The sequence below is a fragment of the Coffea arabica genome, chromosome 1c, assembly GCF_036785885.1.
Source record: "Coffea arabica cultivar ET-39 chromosome 1c, Coffea Arabica ET-39 HiFi, whole genome shotgun sequence".
Taxonomy (NCBI): Eukaryota; Viridiplantae; Streptophyta; class Magnoliopsida; order Gentianales; family Rubiaceae; genus Coffea; species Coffea arabica.
Genome location: NC_092310.1, coordinates 55,802,723 through 55,829,001, shown reverse-complemented (window position 1 = coordinate 55,829,001; position 26,279 = coordinate 55,802,723). Strand labels below are relative to the sequence as shown.

Sequence of the window (26,279 nt, the reverse complement as noted above, 5' to 3'; positions counted from 1 at the left end):
GGTAGGTGGTGCTTACCCCTTTGTATTTTTTAAATGTTAAATATGAATATTTTTCGAGTAAGAGCTTTATTTTGATATATGAAGCAATGGATCATGTATGCCTGTTTCAAATGTTTTGCAAGCATGAAATTATGAATACTTGAAATATTTTGCTATGCAATATTTTATGGAATGAGTGGTATATTTTCATGAAACGAAAGAAATGTGCATGTGATGTATGAAATGATTTTATGTTACGAAAAGCTCAAAACAGTCATGGAATAAACGGTAGGGGTTATAGACCTGTCTAATTGTAATGACAGCTTGGTATAGAGTCCGACTGATTAAGAAGGTCATGATAACCTGATATAAAGTCCGGCCGATTGACCCATGTATGAAATGAGACCAATTGATAGTTGCGAAATCTATTGGTCACCCACTTAAAATGGGTTTAATCTCTAGACTGAGTACTAAGAAGCCGAATATTGCATGTGCTTGTTTATGAGCTATGTTATGAAATGAGATGACATGATTGATATAATTTATGATTTGCAATTATGTTCAATGAATACGATCATGTTATATTATGTATATTTCTAAGCTATGTTCGGCGGAGGCCACCTCTGGGATCTACGAGACTAAGTGCCATGTCGGATTGAGGGCACTTATGTATAAGCCACTTATTTTCAATGAAATATACTTATGTAATATATGAAATAGGATGATAAATGTTTTTAATTGCTTTATGCATGTGGTATTGTGTGACCGAATTTGCAAATGTATATAGTATGTATATAACTACATGATCCGACAGGGGAGTAAGTACTACCTACTGGGCATATGTCGCTCAACCCACGTCTATTTATCTTTCTCGCAGGTTAAGAAAGCCGACTCATGTACGTTTAAAAGATAAGTAAGAAAGGTATAGAGATAGATGTTTAAATTATGAGGAATTAGAATAAAGCATTTTGTAGAGGTAATTTATTGAAGTTTATATGTCTCATTGGTATATGTAAGTTTTAAAATTTTAGTGGATTTTATAAGTTATGATTATGGTGCCTTATATTTATAGGAATAACGTCTCATAGATACGGCGTATCACGTTGCAAATCGGGTCCAAGGATCCGGATTTGGGGCGTGACAGTCAAAGATTTGTATAATTAATTATTAGCCCTCTATTTTTCAGCTAAATGATTGTTGCCTCCATCATTGACTACTTTGAAAACTCTTCACACTTATTTTGTTAATTTTCTCTAATATTGGCCTTCTAAGAAAGCATTGTACTGAGTTTCTTACATAATTATAGCAATTCTATCATTTTTATACCTTATTTTATTTATTTTTTTCAAATTTCAGGAATACGTTTGCAAGTTTTTAATCTCCTTGCACAAACCCAAAAAAAAAAAAAGTTTTTACTTTTCTTATTAGCTTCAAAATTTTGCCATCTGAGGATCATAAAGTAAAGAACTCCTTTACTCTTTATTGTGATCATATTAGTGTAATTTCAAATGCTACAATATTTAACTCCGCACACACAATAAAAAGATACATTCACAAACCAATTATGATTAAATTGTCAAATCGTCTAATATATTTTTTTCCATTACAAAAGAGGTAATATTTGTTACAATCTTCTTAAAAGTGTTTTTCTCTTCTTTTATACCTATTACTTAAAATCTGTTACCTTAATGAAGTTATGATCCCAATCTTGTATGGCAAATATTTGCCATGGTCTTTTTTTTAACAAATAATTATTTTTTAACTGTGTAAATGAGAATTGGAATGATATAAATTTGAACTCTTCACTTACACTATTTTCTTTTTTACCATCAAACTCATTCCTCCCCACTATTATCACAGTCTTAAATTTTATTTCCACAATAATTTTGATTAAAAGATAAAACTATCCTTTTGGAGTCCATCTTGTATTTCGGCTTGAGAGGTGTAAGTTTGAACATTTAAATGCAAGAACGCTCGTGAAGATGGAATTTGGACCATGACATTGGCTGCAGTCATCTTTTATTCTTACCCACATATGTACTAATCTTCTTTTTGTTCTGGCCAAAAAAATAAAAAAGGAAAAAAAACTTTTTACTTTTGTATATGGGATAATTGCAGAAATCTCCCTTGAGTTTTTTAACACTAACACTCACCTCCCATATGATTTCTAAAATTGTATTAACCTCCCATAGGAGGAAATTGGACCTATAACTAACAATAAATTGTATGATTTTACTTTTATACCCTAACTAACTGTAGAAACTTAATGAAAGAATTTTAGAAAAAAAATTTTATTTTTTGTCAACAAATTGAGTGACTAATTAAACTAGATTACCTGTGAGTTTTAGCATCATTAGCTATTGTAAGCAAAACTAAGAAATAGTGTCAATTGAGGGAAGAAAACGACGTACATGTTTCTATATTATGTTTTTTAAACCCATTCAATTTAAATCTAATTTTATACAACTACAGAGAGGAAGTCCAGTAAGCAATTTTGGAGGTTTTACTAAAGTAAGTACAAAGAGAACTTGCACAATATAGTTGCTCAAGTCTTTTCTATTTCAAAAATTCTTGTAGTTTAGTTTACTACTACTTCTCCAGTTGTTACACCTCTTTCTATTAATACAGTTATAATCCTACAATTTGAAAATATCAGCAGTGGCAACAGTTTTAGTACGTAGTTTTAATGCACTTATTGCATTTTTCATTTACTAAAGATAACTTTATCTTATTAGCATGCACTTTTAATTACTTGTAACTAGGCTTATTTCATGCACAGTAACTTTTAGTGATGTTTAAATATGCAGTTAATTAGCTGATTGTTTAGCGATAATTTTTTTGTATATGATTGGTGCTGACAACATAAGCAGTTATGTTACTCCTATAAAATAACTATTCATATTACTAATAGAAAGTTTTAAAAGTGACATTACTTTATAAACTTTGCTGCAAGAATTTGGATATATAGTCATTTAACTGATCGTTAATATCTACTGTTGTTTCATGTATTATTGGTAAATTTCATTCAGTTGCACTTATACCCCTTGAATTTACTAATTCTTAATAGCATTTCATATTTTGTCATTTCTCTGTTAATATAATTTGACAAGCAGCATGAAGGGCAAATCTGATACAAATTTCTCATCTCATTCCATAATTTTTTTTAATGATAACTTTTTTGGCATGGATTGAATCTGCAACACAAACCTTAAGTTCAACGATGGTAAGTGCTATTTTCTAAATCATAAGGAAGATGAGTACTACAATCAGAAATATCAGGGAAGGTTTCTGTAATTATCTTTTTGTATATTATTTGTAATTTGCTTGGCTTTGTTTGGATTGCATTTTTCTGAATTTTTTGTAAAAAAATTACTACAGCAATTTGATATATATGAGGTAAAAAAATGATTGAAAAATGTATTTACAGAAACGCAACAATTTTTCAAAGCAATCCAAATACACCAAAGTTGCCACAAGCACAAAAGCATAGCATCCCTCTCGAGGGTCTTTCAAGGCATTTTGCCAACAAGAGTAGACCACTGCTGGGAATAATCGATTAAATCATCAGCTCACAATTAGTATCAACTCTTAGGCTTAGTTTGGGAATTTAGGATAGAAAAGAAAAAAAGGGAAAGCTTAAGTCATGAGAGAAGAGATTGTTATGTTGTTTGGGAGTTTTGAGAATTAGTGAAATAATTTTGAATATAAAAATTATTAAATATTTGTTCAAAGCATTTTAAGGACAAAATAGGTATTTTAGAAAAATTAACAAGCTTCCTCCAAACTTTCTCTTCATTTTCTTCCGATTTGGGAGGAAACATTTTGATCACTATTCATCCTCCTCTTTCCTTTCTTTTCTTCCCTACTTAAAATTACCAAACAAAAGAAAATCAGGCTTTCCCCTCTTTCCTTTTCTCTTCCGTTCAAATCCTCAACTCCCAAAGGGACCCTTAACGATCTAAACTCCGTTTCAGATGGTTACAGTAGCAGACCGGCAGTGGCTAAAGCAAAAGAATGGCAGTTATTCCATTACGGCTTCCGCTATCACCGTGGCTGGCTGCGCGAGCAGCTCCAACAACCCTCCAATTCTTTAACCCAAACAAGCCTCTCAAACCATTTCTTCTTCGTTTCTCCACTTCAGCAGCTGCCTCCGATGCCGCCGCCCAAGACTCAGTCCCTCTGCCTCCCTCTTCTTCTCCTAGCCCTCCTCCCCAAAACAAATGGGAGCCCTTTCGCAAAAAGAAAGTGGTAATGCGCGTTGGTTATGTAGGGTCCGATTATCGAGGTACTATACCAATCTCTTCCTCCGTCCTTTCCGTTGAGAATTCGAGTCGTTCTTTTCTTTATTTTTTCCATCACTAGTTTTCAATTCTCAATTTTGGTGTGATTTGTTAGTGTGCTCATTAAATAGTGATTGTTGGTGGGCAGGTCTTCAAATGCAAAGGGATGAACATGCATTACCCAGTAAGTTTTTTTTTTTGTCATTTCCCTTTTGGATTGAGTTTTTATGGCATTGTCATTCGTGTCTGGGTGCTTCATTTGCTTTCTTGCTCATTAGTCTTGCTTGATCAATTCTGCTTCTTTAATGTCTTTGGCTGAGCCAGTTAGACTTTGAGCTTAAAAACAAAATTTTTTGGTGAGTTTATTGGCTAAAATGGTCCTTTTATAATAATTATTTTTTTCAAATGGACATATTTCGCGACTTATTTGGTGCTTATCTTTCCTGAACTGCAATTGGATTTTGTGTTATATGAAGAAGTGCAGGCTTTTGCTTGCTGTGAAATCTTCTGTTGTAACTCTTATAATTGCATTTGCTGCGGTTTAAGAACTGAAGAGACTTTTGATTACCTTTACCTTCACAAAAAGGAGGGAAAAAAACTTTTGGTGACAATCTCTACCTTTCTAATGATATAACGTCCTGTTGACTCGTCCATATTACATATCTCATTAGCATAGCTAGCATGGATGGAATTGGGCTAAAGCATTACAATTCCATAATGCAGCTATTGAAGGTGAACTGGAGAAGGCACTTCATAAAGCTGGCGGAATTCGTGATAGTAACTTTGGAGACTTGCAGAAAATTGCTTGGGCAAGAAGTAGCAGGACTGATAAAGGAGTATGTTTCTCAAACTCCAATTTATGCTGATGTTTTGCATTACATGACCTGTTCCTGGCTGCTTGTTGGTCTCTCAAGATAATATGAATTTCAGGTTCATTCGCTGGCTACGATGATATCTTTTAAAATGGAAATCCCTGAAAATGCTTGGAAGGATGACCCCAACGGAATTGCTCTTGCTAACTATGTCAACTCATTTCTTCCGGAAAACATCTGCGTGTTCAGCATTTTACCATCACAAAGGTGAGTTTTTGTATTGTGTCTTTACCACTCATTTCATTCTCTTGCATTTGTAGCTGTCTAGAGGAGACACTTCAGTTTTCTAGTTAGTCTCCATTCTGATGCTTTAGAATATCTGATGATATGAATTTAAAAAGCATGGTGCATTTGATTCATGAGTGCAACTTGGTTTTAAGTTTAAGCACCTAGGATATTGATATATCTGTATGAACCCTTCTTGCGTGGCTCTTTTGATCTTATTACAGTTAGTTTTGTAGAGAATTTGCAGGAAATAAGGAGAAATATTGTAATCAGATTGCAATATCTCTTTCATTTTTAACTTTCCAGAGAAGAAAGATTGAAAATATAAATGACAGGTAAAAGAATGTACAAGTAGTATGAGCTGCTTAATCCTGGATAAGTATGCAAATTGTAAAAGCAAAATTCAACAAACAATATTAATAGAAAGTGCTCTATAACACAAACAATGTTAGTAAATGGTATTTCGATTTAAGTACAAGTTTCTCTATCCCTTTGTACTGTTATTTAAGGATGATATTAATAGAAAGCGCCCAATAACATGGAGATAGAAGAAAGGCCTAGAGATTGTAACAAGCCTGGAAAAACATCAGATCATTTTCCTCAAATGAATCCAAGTCGGAGAATGAATTGAGTGTCTTGCAATACAATCTTCTCACTAATGCCATTTTCTAACATTTTGAGGACAGCTGAAGTTCAACTATGGAAGCCATCAACTCAATTTTTGTGCCATTAGTGATCTCAGGAATAAAGGCCTGCAACTTTTTAGTTTCCATTGCTTCTCTGAATAGCAAGGGTAACACGGCCTTCTTGCAATGGCTGTATATTCTTGGTGCTTGTCTGCCACCTGTTCAAAATTATGGAGTTCTTTGTTCCATGATGTTTTTGCTCTTACAATTTAGTGGCATTTACTTTATTTGGGAGATTTTCAGGAGCTTTGATGCCAGAAGGGAATGCGATGTCCGCAAATATTCTTATCTCCTTCCTGCTGAAATTATTGGCATAAGGAATGAATTTACTGCTGCCGAAGTTGATTTGCATTTATCAGAATTTAATGGATTCCTGAATTCTTTTGAGGTCTGTTTTTAATGAGTAGACAGTCTACCATTCCTTGTTGAAGCTTTTGCTTGTGCCACTTACCAGTTTGAGGTTTCCCTTTAAAATGTAGAAGGAAAATAATTTTCCATGTTCAGCAGAAGTAAGTCCTTAATAAAACATTGATGAAAAGAATTCCAGTGTAATTCATGTTAGCATTTATGGTTGTCTTAGTCTCCACCAGAACTTCGCTGAAATTCGTTGAATTGTCATTGTTAACCTATTTTGTGGATAGTTCACCTAAAGAATGAATTTCGTATAATTATTTTGTCATTATGGGTGGTGTAGGGAGAACATCCTTTCCACAATTATACAATAAGAGCCAAGTATAGGAAACAGTTACGTACCAGAAGCTCTAACATATGTGACAAGGGAGCAAGATCATCTGATGAGGAAGCAGCCTGTGAGCATGAAGGAAGTGATGGAGATTTAGTTTCTGAAGGGAAAGAAGTTGATACAGTTGATGAAAGTGATGGAGTTGAGCCTATCGATGGGCAAAAAGTTGTGCCAGAGTTAGTCAAAAGGATTTATGATTCTTCACCTTCTTTTTGTGAATCTCCATCAAGCAGCTATGGTGAGGATGGAAGAAATTTGAAGAAACAAAATTCTGCTTTGCCAATTGCACGATGGTTGTATGAACCTGATGCGAGGGATAAACTTAGTGCTGCCCACTTCAGAAAGATTTTTCAGTGTTATTGTGGAAAGTTGGAGCGCATGTGTGGTATGAATTATGTAGAGATCTGGATTTGTGGAGAATCGTTCATGTTGCATCAGGTAAGTCTCTTTTGACATGAGTGCAGGACTGCAAATTCTCATTTTCTATCAAATGCTTATATTCTGTGACGAAACTTCAAAATTTTGTGGAGGCTTACTTCGGAATATGCTATCAATTACCTTCTTCATCCAGCATAAAATTTTAGTTCTGCAGAAGAAGAAAAGTCCTTTTGTTTTGACTTGTTTCTCTTCTCAAGTCGGCAATGAAGCTGTTGATTGATTTTTGGTATTCTTGATCGACTGCTTATATTCTCGCACATTTTCCACTAATAATATATGTTCCTGCCAGTGCTATATGCTCGAGATTATTTTCCTAGTAACTGAAAAGAGTTAAGACTTTTCCACCAGTTTTTTTTTTTTTTTTAAACAAAATCATATTTGATTTGATGATGTGGTTCTTTACATTACTTCTGCGAGTTCTAATTGGGCATTGGGGTAGCAGGAAAAGAACAAAAGAAGTTTCTTGCCATAGCAATGGCATTCTGGGTGACCATTGTTCAGCTGGATTATTTGCTTAAATTCGCGACATTTCAGCTGTCAATTAGTTCATTTGTTCCATGCACGATATACTGAGATTTTTGTTAATGTAAATGGTTTTTGACATTGATGTTGCATATGCTGATATATTTTGCTGCATCTTCTATGCCTACTTGTGGCATCAAATTAGATACGCAAAATGGTTGGGACAGCTGTGGCAATAAAACGAAAATTACTTCCGGTTGATGTCCTGCAGTTGTCTCTTTCAAAGTTCTCGCGGATTGTTCTACCTCTTGCTCCATCTGAGGTTCTTATATTGAGGGGAAACAATTTTGCTTTGAGAAAACGACCTGGGAAAGAAACAAGGCCAGAGATGTTGACCCTTCTTGAATCAGAAGAAATTGTCACTGCAGTGGATGAATTCTACCATTCTGTAATGTTACCTCAGGTGGCTACTTTCTTGAACCCTTCAAAGTACCCTTGGAATGATTGGGTGAATACTTTAGATGCTAACACAAGCATCCCAGAATTCCAACTGGCAGAAGTCAGGACTGCTTGGAAATTATGGAAGGAAAAGCCAGAAAATAAAATCAAGGCGTTGTTGTAATTTCCTCTGGGTTGGGGGCGTGGGACTCAAAATTTTGTCTTTGCAGTTGGTTCTTCAATTTGTAAAGAAGATTATCCCCTGCTGAGTAGCAAACCCCAAATCTCTTCCCCTACAAGCACTAGTACGTAAACAATGTGACGGAGTTATGGATGCTTTCACAACAGTAGTTAGTTCAGTTTTTGATGTTTAGTTGATTGCGTGAGTGCAGATGATCAAGAGGTACAACACTTTGCGGGGTGTGAATTGACTAGCTTGTGTGTTTCCCAATTTCTGAACAGAACTCACCTGAAGGTACTTTCTGCAAAGCACCGAAGTTTCCAGCGTTTTGCGAATCATCGAGCAAAAGCTGTTGCACACTATATATTTTGCCATGTCTTTTACATTCTCTTGCGGTGAAATGCTAAGTAAGGGCCAGCTGCGTGGCGATTATTATATAGTCTTTGGTCTAGCTTAAGGTGCATGAATGTTGGAGAAAGTTTCATGGTAGTCCACAATGATTGGATGTCCAAGTTGTTCTCCCGAAATGAATTATTAATGAATTAGTGCGAGAATTATATACGCATGGCAAGTAAAGAGATATGCTCGATTAACTTTGTTTCCCCCCTTTTTAACCTCTGTTACTTTTTTCTTTTCCACAATTTCCTGTTCTTGTCAATTGGCTGTGCTTGTGCTAGCTTTATGCAGTGTACATTTACGGATGTATTAATGTCTTGAGATTTGGGTTTTTGCCGAAGTTGGTCTAACAGGACTTGGGCTCTTGGCCTGTCGATCATTTCCAGTTCAATAAACCAATGTCGAGATTTCCCTGCGCCCGCTCTCATTTTCATCCTTTATTATAATACTACTATCTTTCTCCGTCTTCCAGCTCCTCTGCAGAGTAATCCATCTTCCGTCTAAGATGAGATTAAGAGGTACCATATATCGCCCAGTGCATGTGTGTATACATGCAATCGAATTCCGTTTTCACATCCAGCAATGCTGAAAATGGTGAGTGAAATTAAAAAATAAGATAAAAAGAAAAAAAAATTGGACCGCAGCTTCACTGTTGCAGAGAAAAAATCAGGGTGGGCTTCCCGGCCGTGACATCATCATAAAAACATATACAGTAATTCAAGAAGCCTGGATACAGTGAGAGCAATATACCGGCTGAGCCGTTCAATTGTAACCGATGTGTTGCTAGATTACTGGGACGGGAATGGGGTCAATGAATTCATGATATTGCTGGCTGGGGGATGGCAAAAAGATCAGATGCTGATGTATCAATAGAAGCTTCATGGGGTATAACGGAACATTATTATTATTTAACTCTAGTTACAGATAGGGAAGGAGAGGGTGCCACTACTGCTGCGTGTAGTAAAAGATAAGATAACTCGGAATTTTCCACTCTGTCTACTGTCTGAAAAGATAAGAACTCTTGATATTGGGCACCATGCCTTGTTTTTTTTTTGGTTTGTCCATTCTTAAAGATTGAGTTACCCTCCTGTTAAAAGGAAATAGGGAGTTTGAAGGTTGAATTCACGAAAAGAAATGATGATCACTCATCAGTCCTCCGCCTGCATGTCGTGCAAGACCAGTCGGGTGTACAGATGCCACGTTTTCCTTCCAGTCAAATTTATTGAACCCCTTCTATTCTTCCGACTATTTCCAACACCAAATTTTGTTCATCATTGCAGCTCTTCGCCAAAGCATTAAATTGAGACCCATACAAGTCTCCTTGTATTGGATCAAGTTCACAGATATACGACTTGTATTGGATCAAGTTCACAGATATACGACATGAGGCAGATACTCTCCTAAGGGCAGCCACAACGCGGGTGTAATGGGGAGCCATTACACCGCTCCATGACACCACAACGCGGGTGTAATGGGGAGCCATTACACCGCTCCATGACACGGCTCCCCATTGGAGCCGTGTCATGGAGATTACACGCATCATATCCATGATGCGTGTAATCCATTGAAGGTGGGCCCTATGGCAACGGTAAAATTTCAGCACAAAGCACATTTAACATTTCCAACGGTTATAATCAACGGCACTATTTTTAGAATTCTATATAAACACACAACACTTTTTGCTAAAACATATCCCAATATTCTACTCTATTATTTCTTTTATTCTCTCACACACTTCTACTCTCTCACTCATTTAATTCATTTTTTGTGATTATGGATGAAAATTGGAGTAGTTTTACAAATATGTTAAATGCTCCAAATATAGAAAATTCATCATCCTCACAAAATCAAAATGTACAAAATTTAACGAAAGTTAGTACTTTATTTTTTAAAAATAACAAAATTAGTTTTAAAAATTACTTTATTTATTTATGGGATATGAGTTATGCATTATTAAAATAAATATTTGATTAATTGTGGACCCATGCTATTACACCTTGTGGAGTGTAATCCAATGTGAGTGAAAGTGTAATAAAAGATGAGAAAGTGGAATGCTGACGTGGCATGTGGATTACACTCCACAAAGTGTAATAGCATTGTAGATGCTCTAAGTAGTTGTACGTACGAGGGTGGTTCATTAATTTCTGGCACCTAGAAAAATGTGCCTCCTTACTCTGCGGATCCTTGGCCTGCATTCTTGTCCAAAAATTTGTGAAGATTTCACCGACGGGAGCGATTCAGTTTCTTCCGGATTCTCAATAACTCCCCTTGGATCTATCGTGTCCGGAAAAAAAAAAGATTGTTTAATTCACTGTTCCGTCTGCTTTGTGAGATATTTTTGTGTCTATGTGGAGGTTTTTTATTCATTTATTTTTGCCATTTTTCTGTGAGATTTGAAACTTCATAGATCTAGGAGTGAAATTTCAACCTTTTATCACATCAAATTAAAATTTCTGAATAGGTTTGAAGCAGCGTTTTATTTTATTTTAACATAAGAAGACATGCACAGCTTTATTGAGTTACAATTAATAGTTTCTCTTGATGATAAAGATATTTTCGAGTTACAAATAATGTTATTTTAATGCGTGATGATTTATCAGATTTGCTATATCCATTAAATTTTAGACGTCAATGCACTATAATTATAACACGATGTATTTTCTAAGTACATAATTATTGCAATCTAGCCTATGAAATGGTGAACATTTTCGCCAAGTGGAAGTGTCCTGTATAATGCCGCCATTAGGCATTCATTTGTAGATCGAGGTCACAAAATCGTAAAATTCAACAATAATTTATGACCTGTGCGTCTAGTCTGCCCGTCCATTTCTCGCCTGTGGTCCTAATCATTTACTCTTGGCTCCAAAAAGTAGCCGACTGGTCATTCTCGTGGTTTTTTCGTGGCACAGGATCTTCCTTCTTTTTTGGCCTTTCGGTAGATGCTCTTTCCCGTCTAGCTATGAAGTACGTAACCATTTTGTCACACATTTGACTACGAAGAAGCCGATGTAGATGCAAGGAATCGTACTATAAAAATATTTTGTAAGAAAGAATTTCAATTCAAAGTCGTATTTCATTTTGCAAAAATGTTTGTCAAAATTTTTTTTTTTTGTTACATAGTTGGTGATTGAACCTTGAGACTATTGTCTGAGAAGCACAAGTATATGGGGACAGTATAAGAACCTTTGGTTGAGTACAACTGTAGCAAAAATTAGAAAAATTTTTCTTCTTTCATGTTTACGGAAAACACGTACAAATTTTTGGATGAAAAATTTTTGAAAGGATAAGAATACATACTTAGGTAACATGGTGTCAAGAATTATCTTGTACAAATAACAAACCATATTTAGAAATGTATCTTGAGAAGTGTGAGACTTTCAAGAAGTGCTTCCTTGAAAATTGAAATTAGAACTTTTAATTCTCGAATTTTAACCTTAATTATAAGGTGAGGAACTAGGCTATACTCGATGTGTGTGGAGGCAAATTGTGAATTTGTCCACCTCGACACCGTCTTGGGGTTAAGGGTGAGCCCTTTAAACTCTGGCGCCCAAGTGGTACCAGGTATTCCAACCCAAAGATCTTAAAGGTTAAGAGTTCGAATCCTGGAAAGGCCCCTCTAAAAGCGCTACTAGGGTTTAAAGGGCTCACTCTTAATTCCAAGACGGTGCAAAGGTGGATGAGGATGCGCACCTCGGCCGTTGTACTACGGCCGAGGTGACCCCCATCTCATCCTCCACCTGGGCTTAGTCATATCCTGAGTTCGGGCCTTGAGCTCGTGGGACCCGCTGGTCGACGGCTTAAGTGATTTCCACCTCTCATGGTTCGACCTTGGCTGTCGCTGAGATATCCACCTACCTGACATCATCCGGGGCCAGTGCTTTATCTGAAAAGCACTGGAGGTACTTAAATACCTCCGTCATCATGTCCAGGCGGCTACAGTGTCAGGGTCAGACCTCCTGACAGGGGACAGAGCCGTAATGTCAGAATGTGGGTCCCACTAGCATGAGCCCTCCGTCCTGTCCTCTATTCTCATTCTATAAATACCTCTCGGACACCCCTCATCAGTAAGCACACTGTTCACTCACTCATACTATTGTATTTCTCGTTCTCATACTAACTTGATCGTCGGAGTGATCCCAGGGGAGAAGCCCCGCCATCCACCTCGGACACGTAAACCCACCAAAAATCACCTCCTCAGTGGACAAATCCATAATTGGTCTCCACAAAAAGGCCAGGCATTCCAACCCAAATACCTTAAAGATCAAGGGTTCGAATTCTGGGGAGGTCCCTTCAAAGGCGCTTCCAATACCCTGACTAATAATTGGATGTATGTTATTCCAATACCATGACTAATTATTTAATGATTAATAATAATGTAGCACATAACATGTCACATAATGTACATGATTCATCCAATACCTTTTTCTTTAAGGGCTGGCTTCTGTGTATGGTGCAACATTAGACTCTCATACAACAATACAATAAATCCAGATCCTAAACTAATTGTAGATACTAAAATACTAGCAACACATAAAAGCACAACCAATTTTTGTTGCTTATTAAAATTTTTGCCAACAAATTCAATCATAGCCATCCATTTCAAAATCACACACCATCACTGTCGTCCGCGGTCACAACAGAAAATCCAGATCCGTCAATGATATTGGTCCGTAGGTCCAATCGTATGTCAAAAAAGCCGGACAAGGTAAAAGAATTTTCCAGATTTCCGTCTTCGATAAGCGCATCAGTCATACTCAAACAATTAATCGACCCCACTTAAGTTTAAGTCCCTCGTTCACCTTTGTCAATAAGCCAAGAAGCATAAAAAAGGAAAAAAGGATCGTTGAGAGCCAGATAACCCCCGAGTTTCGAGCCATCTTTAAAGACATTTACCAATCACCAGCGTTGGGTGGTCGGATACATTAATGTTGTATTTTTTGGGACGGCAGTTCCCTCCGTCATATGTGGCGCTCGGGTGGCCAGAACCGACGGAGTCCTTCTGTCGTGCCGACTTAGGATTTAATTTCATCAACCTCCAGAATTCCAACATTTCTCAATCCTACGCCACGAGTTGTTGCTTAGGATCCGATTAGCGGGAGCGAGCTCAGCAGAGTTCATTTCGGACATTCCTAATACGTCCCATAAAACACGTCCGACGTACATTTGCAACGTTCTGCGAACAGGAGGAGGATCAACCTGTACTAGTACTAGCTCTCTAGACGTCCAGTTCAATCATGCTTGAATATGCGTAGCAAAAAATGTCACGGTACGTGGGCAGCCTGTATCATGAGATTAATCTTCAAAGAACCAAAAAAAATGGCACGAAAAATTGTAAATATTTATAAATACAAAGAAGCCTCGTTCTTTCTGACTACGACCGGCGCCGCTATAAAATGTACTGGTAACAGATGTTCCAGCGGGCAACCACACATGGAAGCTGCTGTACTCATGATCATTGATGGAGCAGTGCAAGTGTAAATGCATCTACGCTAAGACGCAAGCATTTGCGTTATCTAACCGCACCCCACCCCACCCCATCACCAAGAAGCGTAGTTACGGCAACATCCCCACTTCTTAATGAAACCTTTCGTTGCTGCCTCCAGTTTACTACCAAATTGATCAGGTATGATGCTGGATGACGTCAACAGGAAGTCATGCCTAATAGTTCCACTCAGACTGCTTCGTTTACAAAGGTTGAATTTTTGGTCATGTCACGCACGCCACAAGACGACAGCTTGGTATCAATTGCCGTCTTTAATTATCATCGGCTCAGATCAGAACGGCCATAAAAATCAGGCCACAGTGCCAGGCAACAGTTTGGTATCAGAATTTTGTCGCAATCTGCCTTGATTTCGATGTTTAGTGAAGAATTAACAGGTGAGATGACGTGAAAATCAAGCTCAGCTACAAGTTATAGCTATACATCTCGTGTACAAACTACTTGTGGTCATTTGGAAATCCCGCATTCAATGTTAATACTAAGTAGATCAATTCAGAAGAGTGACACAGCAGAAGCAGTAATATTCGATCGATCGATCGGTGCTGTCATGTATCATTTACTGAGTCACCATAGATATATATATATATATATATATGTATATAGCTGTAGTATATCCAGCTGAAGGTACAAAAAAAAAACAAGTAATAATAATAAATAAAGAAAACAAATCTTAACTTGGTGAAAAGAGAAAAATGAAAACAAAAGGAAGTACCATCTAGTAACCTTGCAGCTGTACTTCGCCGCCAACTAGCTATACTAAATTTTGGGAATAGAATTTTCTAGTTCTTGCATGGAGAATAACAGCTAGTAAAGTTCCAAGAAGGCATAGAGAACCCCATATGATAAAGGTGGTTTCATAGCATTTTACCCCCATACAGCTGCCATCTGCTGCGGTTTCTTGATTCTTATAGAGTATAGCTGCTAGATCACCAAATACAAATGAGCCCACTGGGATATTGGTAACCAATATGTTGTGATTTACACCAAAGTTTTTTGCTCCGAACAGCTCGGTTGTGGTAGGGACAGAGATAGAAGTGATTGCGCCTGTGCATGTACCTATGATGGCGGTGCTGATGTAAAGAGAGAGATTATTCCCCATGAGAAGCAAGAAAAAGGCACCAGATAACGGGATCATCGTCAGTGCAATTGATGCTGGTCTTGAAACTATGTAGTTTTTTCTGTCAATTCAAGACAAGTAAAGCTGGAAAATGAGCCATCCCAGTCTCAAGAGGGAAAAATCAAAAAAGAGAGGGGAAAATATTCGATTCTTACTATTTTTTTACTTACTTTGTCAAATGATAGTCCACAACTGACGGAATGAGTCGACCGAAAAAAGTAAATGATGAACACAACGAGACAAGGGATGAAGTCCTTGAGCTGCCGCGAGACTCAACAATCTGTCCCAAGTTATTGAGATAAACTAAACCAAGGGTTGCTCCCAACAGATAGGCGAAGTAGTACAACCAAAAATCTACTCTTTGTAACATCAATCTCACTCCCAGTTCCTCCCTAACACGCACGTTATAGACTTCGCTTCCATTTTCTTGCGCCTCTCCACTCTCCATTGATCTCATGATATTGTCATCGTTATTTTCCGTGGCTACATGGCACACTCTCATTTCTCTTCTTAACCAACATTTCTGCTGTAACGATTCCCTGATTTTTTCACCCAATGGAACTGCGAGAGGGACGGCAAGAAATAATCCCATTCCAATAACCATAACCACCGGTGGGAGTGAACTTGTGATAGAGCTAAAACTACTTAGAATAGCATAGATTCCCGTCAATGTTGTTATGACAAACATAGCAATGAACCCACCTGCCAAGTTCTTCGATTTTCCTATCTTGACATGCTTCGCGATAGGTGAAGCTGCAATACATACTAACAGAGGCACAACAGCGTTGAGGAGTAGGTAGGTTTTGGCTCTGTGACTTGGTGAAGTGCGACTGACAACATCAACAAGGACCGTGAAAATCTTTGCAGTTAGACCTTGGTAACTAGTCGATAAACCCACAGCAATTTGGCGGTCAAAAGGGAAATTTTGAATGGCAATAATGTAACTAACAGTGTTGATCCAACATATGCCATTTCCAGCTAAAGAAGTCAGTAAAAATATGTGCCAGTAAGATAAACCGGAAATTTGGTTTGTTATGAAGAGATATTGAACCCCATAACCCACAAATCCAAGAGTTGCGCCGATCATAAGGACCAGCCAAAGTGGCAAATAAGCCGTGGCGATCCCAGAAAGCCAACCGAGCAATTTCCCGGCATCAGAAGCAAGAGCCAAGTTGTTCAACTGGAGTTGCGATAGTGAGAGAAGATGCTTGAGTTGGGAAGAATAAGCAGGAAAGTTTGTGTTAGTTCCATTTATGCATTGTAGCCAAATGGCAGCTATCAAACTAAGCCACTGTATGGCCATAGAAGGCAGATAAAACGTAGCTTAGCAGTTGGAATTGGTTGAAATTCTTTCAAAGTGATGCATGTATATGTTTATAGAGCGTGTTTTGTTGTGGGGTAATATGTGGAGTTAAAGAGAGTAAATAGAGAGAGTCGAGATACAATGGAGATGAACCATTTTATATATATTGTGGTGGTTAGGCCTAGAATGTGTTCGTTCAAGGACCACCACCTTTGCAATTAATGGCTTTTGGGTTTGATGTGTGTGAAATGAAAAATAAGGTTTCAGCAATGCTACGGATCGTTAATTGTCAATGGTGAAGGATGGTAATCTCGTAATTGGCAGGCAGATGGGCAATCAGCAGCGACTAACGGCCACCGTTTCCGTGCCGTCGCCTAATGAAGAGGTTTATAATCTCTGCCGAATAAAAAAGAGGTTTATAACTTGAAGTTATTGGCGTCATGCTCATGCACGAGAATACGTGACCCCTCCTCCTCCTCCTCCTCCTCCTGTTTTTTCGAATATCCATTCCCAGTAAACTTGTTTCGAATCAAGGCCTCTACATCTTAATTTTTCAACTTTAACTATTATACTTCGACAGTAGGACAATTAGATTAAACATACTTTTGCGAGAATATACGCATACAATATATTCAAAGCCTTGGACCCTTAATTTCCCGTCTTTGACCTTTGTAAACTGTGATTGTACTTGTAAAAATCATGCATGCACACGCCAGAAAACAGTGAACGAGATTGTTATTACTGGCAAAATTTAAGATTCCCTCGGATCGACTACAAGCAAGACGACGATTAAAAGATCTTTCTGGCTTCTTGTCAAAGCATTTGGCATTCTTGACCGTAATCTGGAAACATAGAAGAAATATTTTGGCTTTGAAACAAGAATTCCGCCACGGAACGGGACCGATCACCAGTAAAGTAACACCGCAGGTGGGAAGCGGGCTTAAGTATTTTACTAGTGATTATACACCACAAAAACAAAAATTTGACAGAAACTAGACAAGGCAAAAGATCAAATAGTTTTTTTTTTCTTTTAATCTCCACCATTTTCATCCCTAACTATCAGGTTCAAGATTTGATTTCTGAACTTGACAGTGGAAACTATCAGGTTCAAGATTTGAACTATCAGGTTCAAGATTTGATTTCTGAACTTGACAGTGGAGAGAACTCTAAAATCCATTAGAGCTTTCTCCATACCATTGAATCAGTTACCGAGGTCAATTAATCATGTGTATGATAAGCTTATGTGCACGTAGGTTATCTAAAATTTTGGAACTCCTGATTAAGATATCCAAATCAGTTGGAGACATGAGTTAACCAAACGTGGAATAGTCCATTTGCATTGTGAACTTTTGAATTTTCAGTCAAACACAGTAGTATCATGTGAAATAAATTCTCCTCAAGAGGGGCATATGAAATGCCAGATCGATATAGAACACCCGAAAAAATGCTCACCACGAAATCACTGGCCCGCTTGGCTTGATTTCCCTTTCTAGACAATTTAGGTTGCGTTTGATAAAATTGAAGTTTGAATTCATTAAATTATTGAATTGTTAAATATTAAATTTAATATATTTGAGTGCATGTTACATTCAGTAATAAGAAAATAAGTTATCGCGTAACTTTAAGAATAAGTTTTGCCTAGAAAATTCAATGTTATTTAATTAATTCAGATGTTCAATATTTTGCTATCAAACGGTTTGAATATGTTAACATCTGAATCCATTAAGTTTAAGTGCTGAATTGGATTATCAAATAGGGTCTTAATCTGACAGATACACCTTGGACAGCATCTGTATTATTCTGTTTTAGAGTTTACATTTTATTGCATGGTAGAAAGGATTACGCTTGGCTTAGATTTGTCATTTTAATACTAGTACTTACTTTACATCTAAGCTAGCTTAATTTCTTGACGATCAATCCCACGTACTTTGGCTAAGGAACTTTTATTACGTGGATTTGATTAGTGTATTAGAATATACCACAACTTATCAATGTGGTACAAAAACTTAATACACAAGAAATTTTGTTTAAAGCTCCTGAAAGACTACAGAAGAAAGTAGTTTGTTTAAAAAGCTATACATACCTTCAGAATAAGGACACAGGCGAGTGAAAACTCATGAAAGATTAAGAAAGGAAGGCGAATGGCTTACCCTTAATACAAACAGTAAAGGATATACAACTTTTTCGTCTAGTTCAAGTTTTGGATATTTCTTCACGGAAATAATCGTCTAGCAGAATTATTTTAACACGCATCATTCAAGCGTTTCTAAAGTTCCAGTCGAGCACAGCTTAGACTTTAGACATGCTTTTATGAAGGAAAAAGGAAAATCCACTACTGTTAAAGAACATGATGAGCAGCTATGTAAAAAGTCAGAAAGTGTACGTGGTTAGGATATTACTGTACGGTAAGTTAATGTCGTAAGATGTGAACAAGGATTCAAGATTTGGAATATATTTACTTTTGATATCTATACAGTATATAAAGGAGGGATTCAAGCCCCTAGACTAATAGACTGAGGGTTAGGAGGGGATTTGGGAAACGGGGAAGGTGGTAAAAAAAAAAAAAAAAAGGAAAAGAGGGAGATTTGGCGTAAATATTATTTGTCACTTTTTTAAACTTTTATTTTTACCCTTTATAGAAACTGCTTTTATTTTTAACTTTCTAAAGACATATTTGTGGTTAATTATCTTGAAAACACGTGTCGCTTTAACTGTTTACTTTTTCAAGACGACTAATCCTAAACTCTGTTTTGAAACTCGGATCGGATCGGCCGGTCGAACCGGTCGAACCGAGAACCGGCCAGGTAGTCGGTCCGAGTCTTATTAAAAAACCGAAAATTTAAAATTCGGTCAAAAATCGGGTTTGACTGGAAAAAAATCGATTTTTCCGGTTCAACAGTAATTTTTTTTTAAACAAATTCAAACTTTATAATATTATGTTTTGACTCCCTAAATTGTTAAAACTTATCGATATACCTCAAATATTTGATACTTTATAAATATTGTCCTAAAATTTGATGTTATTTTTCAATTAAACTCATAATTTTAATTCTAAACTTGTTAATATTTATTAAATAATATAAATTGCTACTTAATTGTTCTAATTTCTTTATATTTTCTTGTTAAATATATTTGAAACATCAAATATATATGAATATACTTTTATTAATATCAATATATTATTAGATATTATAAATATAATATTTTAATTTTTAAATAATTTTTATTTATGACGTCATCCGGTTCGACCCCCTATCGACCCCCGGTCGAACCCATTGACCCCTGACCCCTGACCTTGGGCGAGTCGCTATCCGGTCCGGTTCTGAAAACATAGATCCTAAACATTATTATAACGAGCAATATAATAATTATTATGCGAAAGAAACTTAAGAGATTAAAGTCTACTTTAGCAATACAAAATTCATATAAATTTCATTTATCATAAGTATTATGCATTTTTTTATTACACACGCGTAGATATAGAACTAATAATGACTCCCCATACAATATTGCAATTCTCTAATTATCAGACCTGAAAACTCACATTGCTTGTGCCACGTGTGGGTAGAGCAATTTGAACTACATGGGTAGGCTTTGATACAGGAATATTCTTTTTTCATATTCGGCAACACATTTATTCTCGTATTTTGGTTTTGACTTTGACCACAAAAAGAAAAAACTGACCTAGATAATCATGAACCATGATGCTAAAAATTGAGGAACAAACCATGATTGATACTACTTGATGGTTTGTTTGTTGTTTCTTTTCCTAACTCGCTTTAGAGAATTCAAACTGGACATTATTTATTGGTTATTTTCTATGTCACCTTGAATGCCAAGTTCAAACTCTACTTTGACGACCAAAAGATAAAACAAGTGAGATTCACGCCAAAACGGAATGACGGAAAAGAGGGCAAAAAAAAAAAAAAAGAAGGTAAAAAGCAACCTTCAAATGACGGACTGGGCCTGATCACCAAAAAGTAGATGAAGCAAGTCCATAGGCTTGTCGCATCTGTAAGAGTCAGCCTACTATTACTTGGAGAGGTTTTATTGGGCTTGGGCCACAAGGAGATCTTTAATTCAACACAGAAGCAACAAGGCACAGGCCCTGTGCGCGGGAGAAAAATGTTCCTTCGTCTTCTTCAGAATTTTACGGACTCTGACGAATAATTCCCGTTCGTTATTTATTTATATATATAAATAAAAAAAAAAGAGCTTAAGAAACCTACTACCTATTCCAAAATCACCCTGGGTTTTGTTTCCTTCGAATTTCCCATTTCAATGGCTGCTACGGCGACGAGCTCTTCGACTCCGGCCGAGAATGACAAGCCCGTAATTGTCAGGGTTAAAAGGAAAGCTTCTCAGTCGCGGATCGATGCTTTCTGTGGGTTAATTCTACGGTTTACTCTTGCATTTTATTTCAGCTTTGTATTTTTCTCCTCTGTTTACCGGAATTCTGGCCGAATTTACTGATTTTGAGCTATGAAGTTGCGCTTTCTGTGACTGTTGCTTGTGGTAGGGCTCGAAATTAATGAAAGGCCTTTAAAGCGGCCATTGCTCGACTTTGAGAAGCTCTCACTCTCCGATTCTTCTACTAAAGGTGTGCTGAATAACCGATGCTCTTGCTCTCCGTCTACTTATGTTGTAAGCTTATATATGGCGTAAACGTGTTCAACTTTACATGTAAATGTTTACAAACATTCTGCTGAATTATCGTCCTATTGGGGATGGCTAAAATTAACTATTTATGGTAATGCTTTTCTAAAATTTGGCAGTTGAGGAACTGAAGAGTAGAAAGGTCTTTGTGCGACATGTGGAGACTGTGACGACTTCGGAGGTCACTGTCGATATTCTGCAAACACTTGTGGTTAGTGTAGTTGCTAATCCCCTTATTGTTATTTGATGTCATGCTGATTTTCTTTTATGTGCTAATTGAAGCTTGCTTGTTTTGTTCTTTATCCTTCAGTTCCAAAGGTTAGCTTAGTGATAATGAAAAGGCTACTTTTGTTTAAAGCTCTACATATTTAGTAGTCTGACATTTGCTCAATTTTGAACAGTCTAATCCAGCAGATGAGGTGGAACTTAAAGGTAAAAATGAAATCAAGAGGAAGTTTAAGACTGAGAATGTAAGTTCTCTTTCTATGTGTGATGTTTGTGCATGCATGCGCAGACTTGAGATCAGTTCGTAACGTTCTTTTTGTATTGATACTTTCCTTGTTTTAGATTTACAATTGGAACTATAAACTTCCTGCTCTGTTTTTTAAGAATTATCAGCCAAAACCATGTCATCTTTGGACTGCCATAGGAAATATTGTTTAAACTTTTGAAAATGATATTTTATGTATAATGATTTCAATTGAATTTATTCATTGAATCTTATTTTGTGCTTCATCTACACATGAGTAGTTGTGGGTTCATCTATTTGTTGTCTGTAAAGCTTCTTTTTGCCTCATGAGATAGGCATAATTTTTTCGTACTTCAGATTATTAGAAGACTACCTTTATTTGTATGACTAATCCGTCAATGTGATGTCAACAGAAACAAGAGAAATTGCTTTCTAAAGCAAAAGAACAGCAAGAGGTATGCTGAACTGTAAACCTTGTTTCTATCCATCTACTTCTTGAATTTTTGGTGTGTAGTTATTTGTAGAACCTACTTTTTCAGTTGATAGAGAAGACAACAGCTGTAGGTTCTCTTGTTCTGTATTTGTCTTGTGTTGTAGGCTTTAGTTCTATCTTTCTTTTGTTTTGAGGATGGTATTTGTCTGTTTAGTGTTCTCCAATTTCTTTAGTCTTTTGTATTCATGCACCCTTTTTTTCCCACTAAGTTATTCCCTACCATTGAGCTTGTTGAGTTGCCATATTTCTTTTGGCTGTATTTGGGAACCAAAAAATGTCAAAGCCATATTCTGGAGCCCACCTGTCCAATAAAAATTCTGTAATAGTTAATTGAGAATTTGTAAATGTCAGAATGTTGTTTATGGAGGCAGCAATATATTTATTTTATCCTTACATTTGGTGTGATAAGATTGTAGATTTGTTCCTTTTTGAATCACATCAGAGAACAAAAATGTTATTCCTGTGAATTGTAGTTGATCTAACCATTTAATGGTGTTCTGAATCTTCTAACAATGAGTGGTGAAATTCTGGTAAATTTGCTTTACATTTTTCTGGAGGCTGCTGGGAATGTTTTGTTGTTTAATAAACTTGAGGCTAGTATCTTCTGTTTAAAGAAGAAAGACAGTCTTTCCTTGTTTCCTGAGGTTTAAAAGTGGAAACCTTACCATTTTCAATTTGCCTTAGACTTATTTGGCTTTCTCTTCCTCTAGATTTCATCAAAAAATGCTCGTTTTGAGCAAATATGGAGAAGCAGAAAGCAGAAGAATGAGTATGCAAATGATGATGCTCTACAGGAGATGTGTCGACTCTACGATGTTGTTCGTGTTGATGTTGAGAAAAAGAGTGAAGTTAATGTAGAGTAAGTTCAGTACATGAGATGATATTGCTAGCAAATTGCAGAACTTTTTGAGAGTAATGCAGCTTCTTTGATTTTCATGCAGTTACTCTGAACTTGAGGACTGCAGGATGATGTCTGAATATTTGCCTCTCTTAAGAGAAGCCCTACCTAGTGTGGCAGTGGAAATTGAAGCCGATATTGTTGGCTGCATGGCAAAAGGAGGTCTTGAATCTTTATCCATTTTTTCTCTAGGGTAGAATGTTTGGGTGGGCTTGGCCTATTTTCCAGTTTCTTGCTGTGGATGGAGTAATTTGCTTCAAAAGTTTTTGCCATTCCAAAAATTAATTTGTTTATTAGCGTTATATAGAAATAGAAATTTAAATGCTAGAGAACCAGTTGTTTTCTCATTTATTTCTTATGGAATACTTCACTGTTTAGAGTGAGCTAATGAAACTGGATTCAGAATTGTTAGATTGCCTGGTATTTCTACCTCTAAAACTGGTATTTTGGTTCTTTACTTTTCTTCTCTTGTTAGCATGGTTGTAAGTAAACGAATCTAGTTAAGATTCTCCTGGAAGTATATAAGGAGTTATGATAGAGATGGATCACTTGAACTGAATGTCTGACCAATGAAGGCAATAGACAGGAGGGAGAAAACTTATGCAGTAATTTATCTGTATGTCATGAAAAACTGGGACTTGATTGTTGTAATTTGTCAATTTAGGTTTGGTTTCTGATCCCATGGTACAAAAGGAAATGCTGGTTTTCCATGACATCAGTGAGGATAGAGCTGGCGCATTTAAGTCTACTTCTTTGTGTTTTTCTTTCTTCTGTTTTGGTTTATGATGCCCATGGAGGATTTTTTTTCTTAAAAAAAATTTTTTTACTTGGATGGTTCTGCTCATTCATGCCCTTTTTGAATGATGTGAGTTATTATCTTTATTATTGTGCAGAGTTACCAGATAAATATGTCTATGACTATTATGCCGTTCAGGATGACATGGATATCACTGAAGAAAATGCTGCAAGCCCATTTCCTTTGTAAGAATTTGTGGTGATAGTCAAACGTAATGATCTCATCTGTTGCCATTTTCACTAAGAGAATGCTTTAACTGTTCCAGGTTGCAAGTGGAGGATGATGATTGCTATGATGGTCCAGATGATTCTGAATATGAAACTGATGATTCTAATGGTAAGGCATTTTTCTCTTCTAGTTTTGACTCTCTCCTTGTGGCCCTGGAATTGAAGGTGCTTATCATGTAGTTGATATGCTTTGCATTTTCAGCTGAAAACAATCCTTTGAATGACTATCCGGATGAACAGTCCTCAGACGTTGAGGATGATGTTGGTAGCAAATGCTCCGAGGATGATTCAGAAATAGACGGTAGATCCTCTTGTCATCAATCAGAAGAAGCTGAAAGTATCAGTCAAAAGTCTATCGAATCTGGACTATCGGGACAACATGATTGGTCTGAAGATGAAATGTATGATGACTATGATGGTGTCGAAAGTTATGATTATGGTGATTTTAGTGACCTAGAGGAGTGGAGATGACCAGAACCTTGGTTTTGGCCTGGTAGGATTGTGTATTAGTTACTGTACACAAGATTGCTTTATATATTTGGCATCGTGAATATTTGCCAAGTTAGTACATTCTTCTCCATGCTCCCCGGTGATTTAGAAGCAAAAAATCTGACTTGGTGACTATAGCTTCTGCAATGTGGGCACTCGAATTGCAACACACCGTAAATTTAGACGAAGGAAAAGGCCATGAATGAACTTAATATGGAGTTGTGTGAAGAAGATGAGTGGATATCTGAAGTTGTTGTGCCGTTTTCTACGTAACTTTTGCCTTGCCACTTACGCGAAGTTGCAATTGGCTTAGCACTTGTGCTGTCCCGACCAATGACTTTTCATTGATGTGTCCTGATTCTATATATGTATGGAGTTACACTCGTGTGGAAGAATGCGAGTGTTTTCGGCCTTCAACTGGAGAAACAGGAGACGAATGACACGTATAGTTATGGCAGATTCCTCGTTGCACTGAAGCGGCATCAGTTAGCATCAAGAGTTTAAAAGCTTTTCAATTTATTTTTTTATATTTTTAATTATTTTTTTATCTCACACGTATCATATCATAAAAAGTATTATTACGTGCCCTTGAGGACAGAATAAGAAGTTAACTCAGATGTTTAATTCATTTTATAGGTAAAAATTAACACAAATCAAAGGATAGACGGTAAGGTTTGAAGTTTATTTTGTGTGCTTATCCTTAGCTCATAGAAAACAGATAGAAAAGCGTTTGGTTATATGAATGATAATTTCCATAAGTATATATCACTTTTGTCAGGTACGTTTCTTATTGCTGTTAATTTTGTTTTATCTTAATTTTCTTGATAAAATTGTCTTTTACCGAAAAAGATAATACTCCCGCGGAAAGGGCAATGTACTTTGCTCTAACGGAAGCGTTTACCAATACAGCACATACTTTTGTTAGGTACGTTTGTATTTGTTGTTAATTTTGTTTTATCTTCATTTTCTTGAGTAAATTGTCTTCTACCAAAAAAGATTACTCATATACAATAGGTCAATTTATTTTACTCAAACAAAGCACTAACCAAAAAATATCATCTCAAACGAGCAAATCAACAATAGAGATGGATTTTCGAATGAACAGACAACAAATTCCAGTAATTTAAATATTTTGGCTGCCAAGAATTATCACGAGAGCCAGACTTATAATTAGCACAAATAATTTGGGTAAAGTTGATATACTCGAGAATTTAGGGGGTCAATTGTTGAATTTCCATTTTTCCTTTCTCCTTCGCACAAGGCGACCCACTAGTTTTATCTTCCCATGTCCCAATGGAAGGTATCGCCGTTTCTGTAGTTTTGTGTTCCATCTCCCTTTCATAGAGAAGATACCTTTTTGGTGGCCGATGAATTTTTTTCTCACACGCAGAATAGCACGAGTAAGTTGGTCCTTGTCACGGCATTGGAGCCATCGTGATAAGGACAGACATCCACAGTTCGCTATGTATGTGTGTGCACGATTTCTCTTTCCGAAGGCGATGGTGGAAGACAGCGATGCCATGTTTCTAACATGCTTCATGAGCAGAAAACCATAGGCAGGTCAGCCAAGCAATGGAGACATGGAACGAGGGATGTCAAATGACTAGTAATTTGAGGGAATTTCAAATTCAT

General features: G+C 36.7%; 3 protein-coding genes across 5 annotated transcripts; 2 read left to right on the top strand and 1 right to left on the bottom strand.

The window, feature by feature from the left end:
- The first annotated feature begins 3,819 nt into the window (after positions 1-3,819).
- LOC113731257 (putative tRNA pseudouridine synthase) lies at positions 3,820-8,903 on the top strand. The gene is made up of 7 exons (XM_072080090.1): positions 3,820-4,264; positions 4,408-4,443; positions 4,983-5,095; positions 5,190-5,338; positions 6,286-6,430; positions 6,737-7,222; positions 7,890-8,903. Exons 1-7 carry the CDS (start codon positions 3,994-3,996, stop codon positions 8,304-8,306), a joined length of 1,617 nt encoding a protein of 538 aa, XP_071936191.1. The 5' UTR covers positions 3,820-3,993; the 3' UTR covers positions 8,307-8,903.
- A 5,809-nt stretch (positions 8,904-14,712) lies between these two features.
- On the bottom strand, positions 14,713-16,988 carry LOC113731248 (protein NUCLEAR FUSION DEFECTIVE 4-like). The gene is made up of 2 exons (XM_072080079.1): positions 15,487-16,988; positions 14,713-15,377 (listed from the first exon to the last, which is right to left on the bottom strand). Exons 1-2 carry the CDS (start codon positions 16,617-16,619, stop codon positions 14,951-14,953), a joined length of 1,560 nt encoding a protein of 519 aa, XP_071936180.1. The 5' UTR covers positions 16,620-16,988; the 3' UTR covers positions 14,713-14,950.
- A 3,736-nt stretch (positions 16,989-20,724) lies between these two features.
- LOC113731242 (RNA-directed DNA methylation 4-like) lies at positions 20,725-24,784 on the top strand. 3 transcript variants are annotated; one of them, XM_072080060.1, is made up of 11 exons: positions 20,771-21,003; positions 21,139-21,219; positions 21,395-21,486; positions 21,677-21,745; positions 22,158-22,199; positions 22,948-23,096; positions 23,179-23,297; positions 23,800-23,853; positions 24,029-24,116; positions 24,197-24,267; positions 24,361-24,728. In XM_072080060.1, the coding sequence occupies exons 1-11, from the start codon at positions 20,901-20,903 to the stop codon at positions 24,627-24,629; spliced, it is 1,137 nt and encodes a 378-aa protein (XP_071936161.1). In that variant the 5' UTR covers positions 20,771-20,900; the 3' UTR covers positions 24,630-24,728. The 3 variants fall into 3 exon arrangements, with proteins under 3 accessions (XP_071936164.1, XP_071936161.1, XP_071936166.1); XM_072080063.1 differs by lacking the exon at positions 23,800-23,853 and having other exon boundaries at positions 20,725-21,003; positions 24,361-24,784; XM_072080065.1 differs by lacking the exon at positions 20,771-21,003 and having other exon boundaries at positions 21,139-21,263.
- Positions 24,785-26,279: the final 1,495 nt, after the last annotated feature.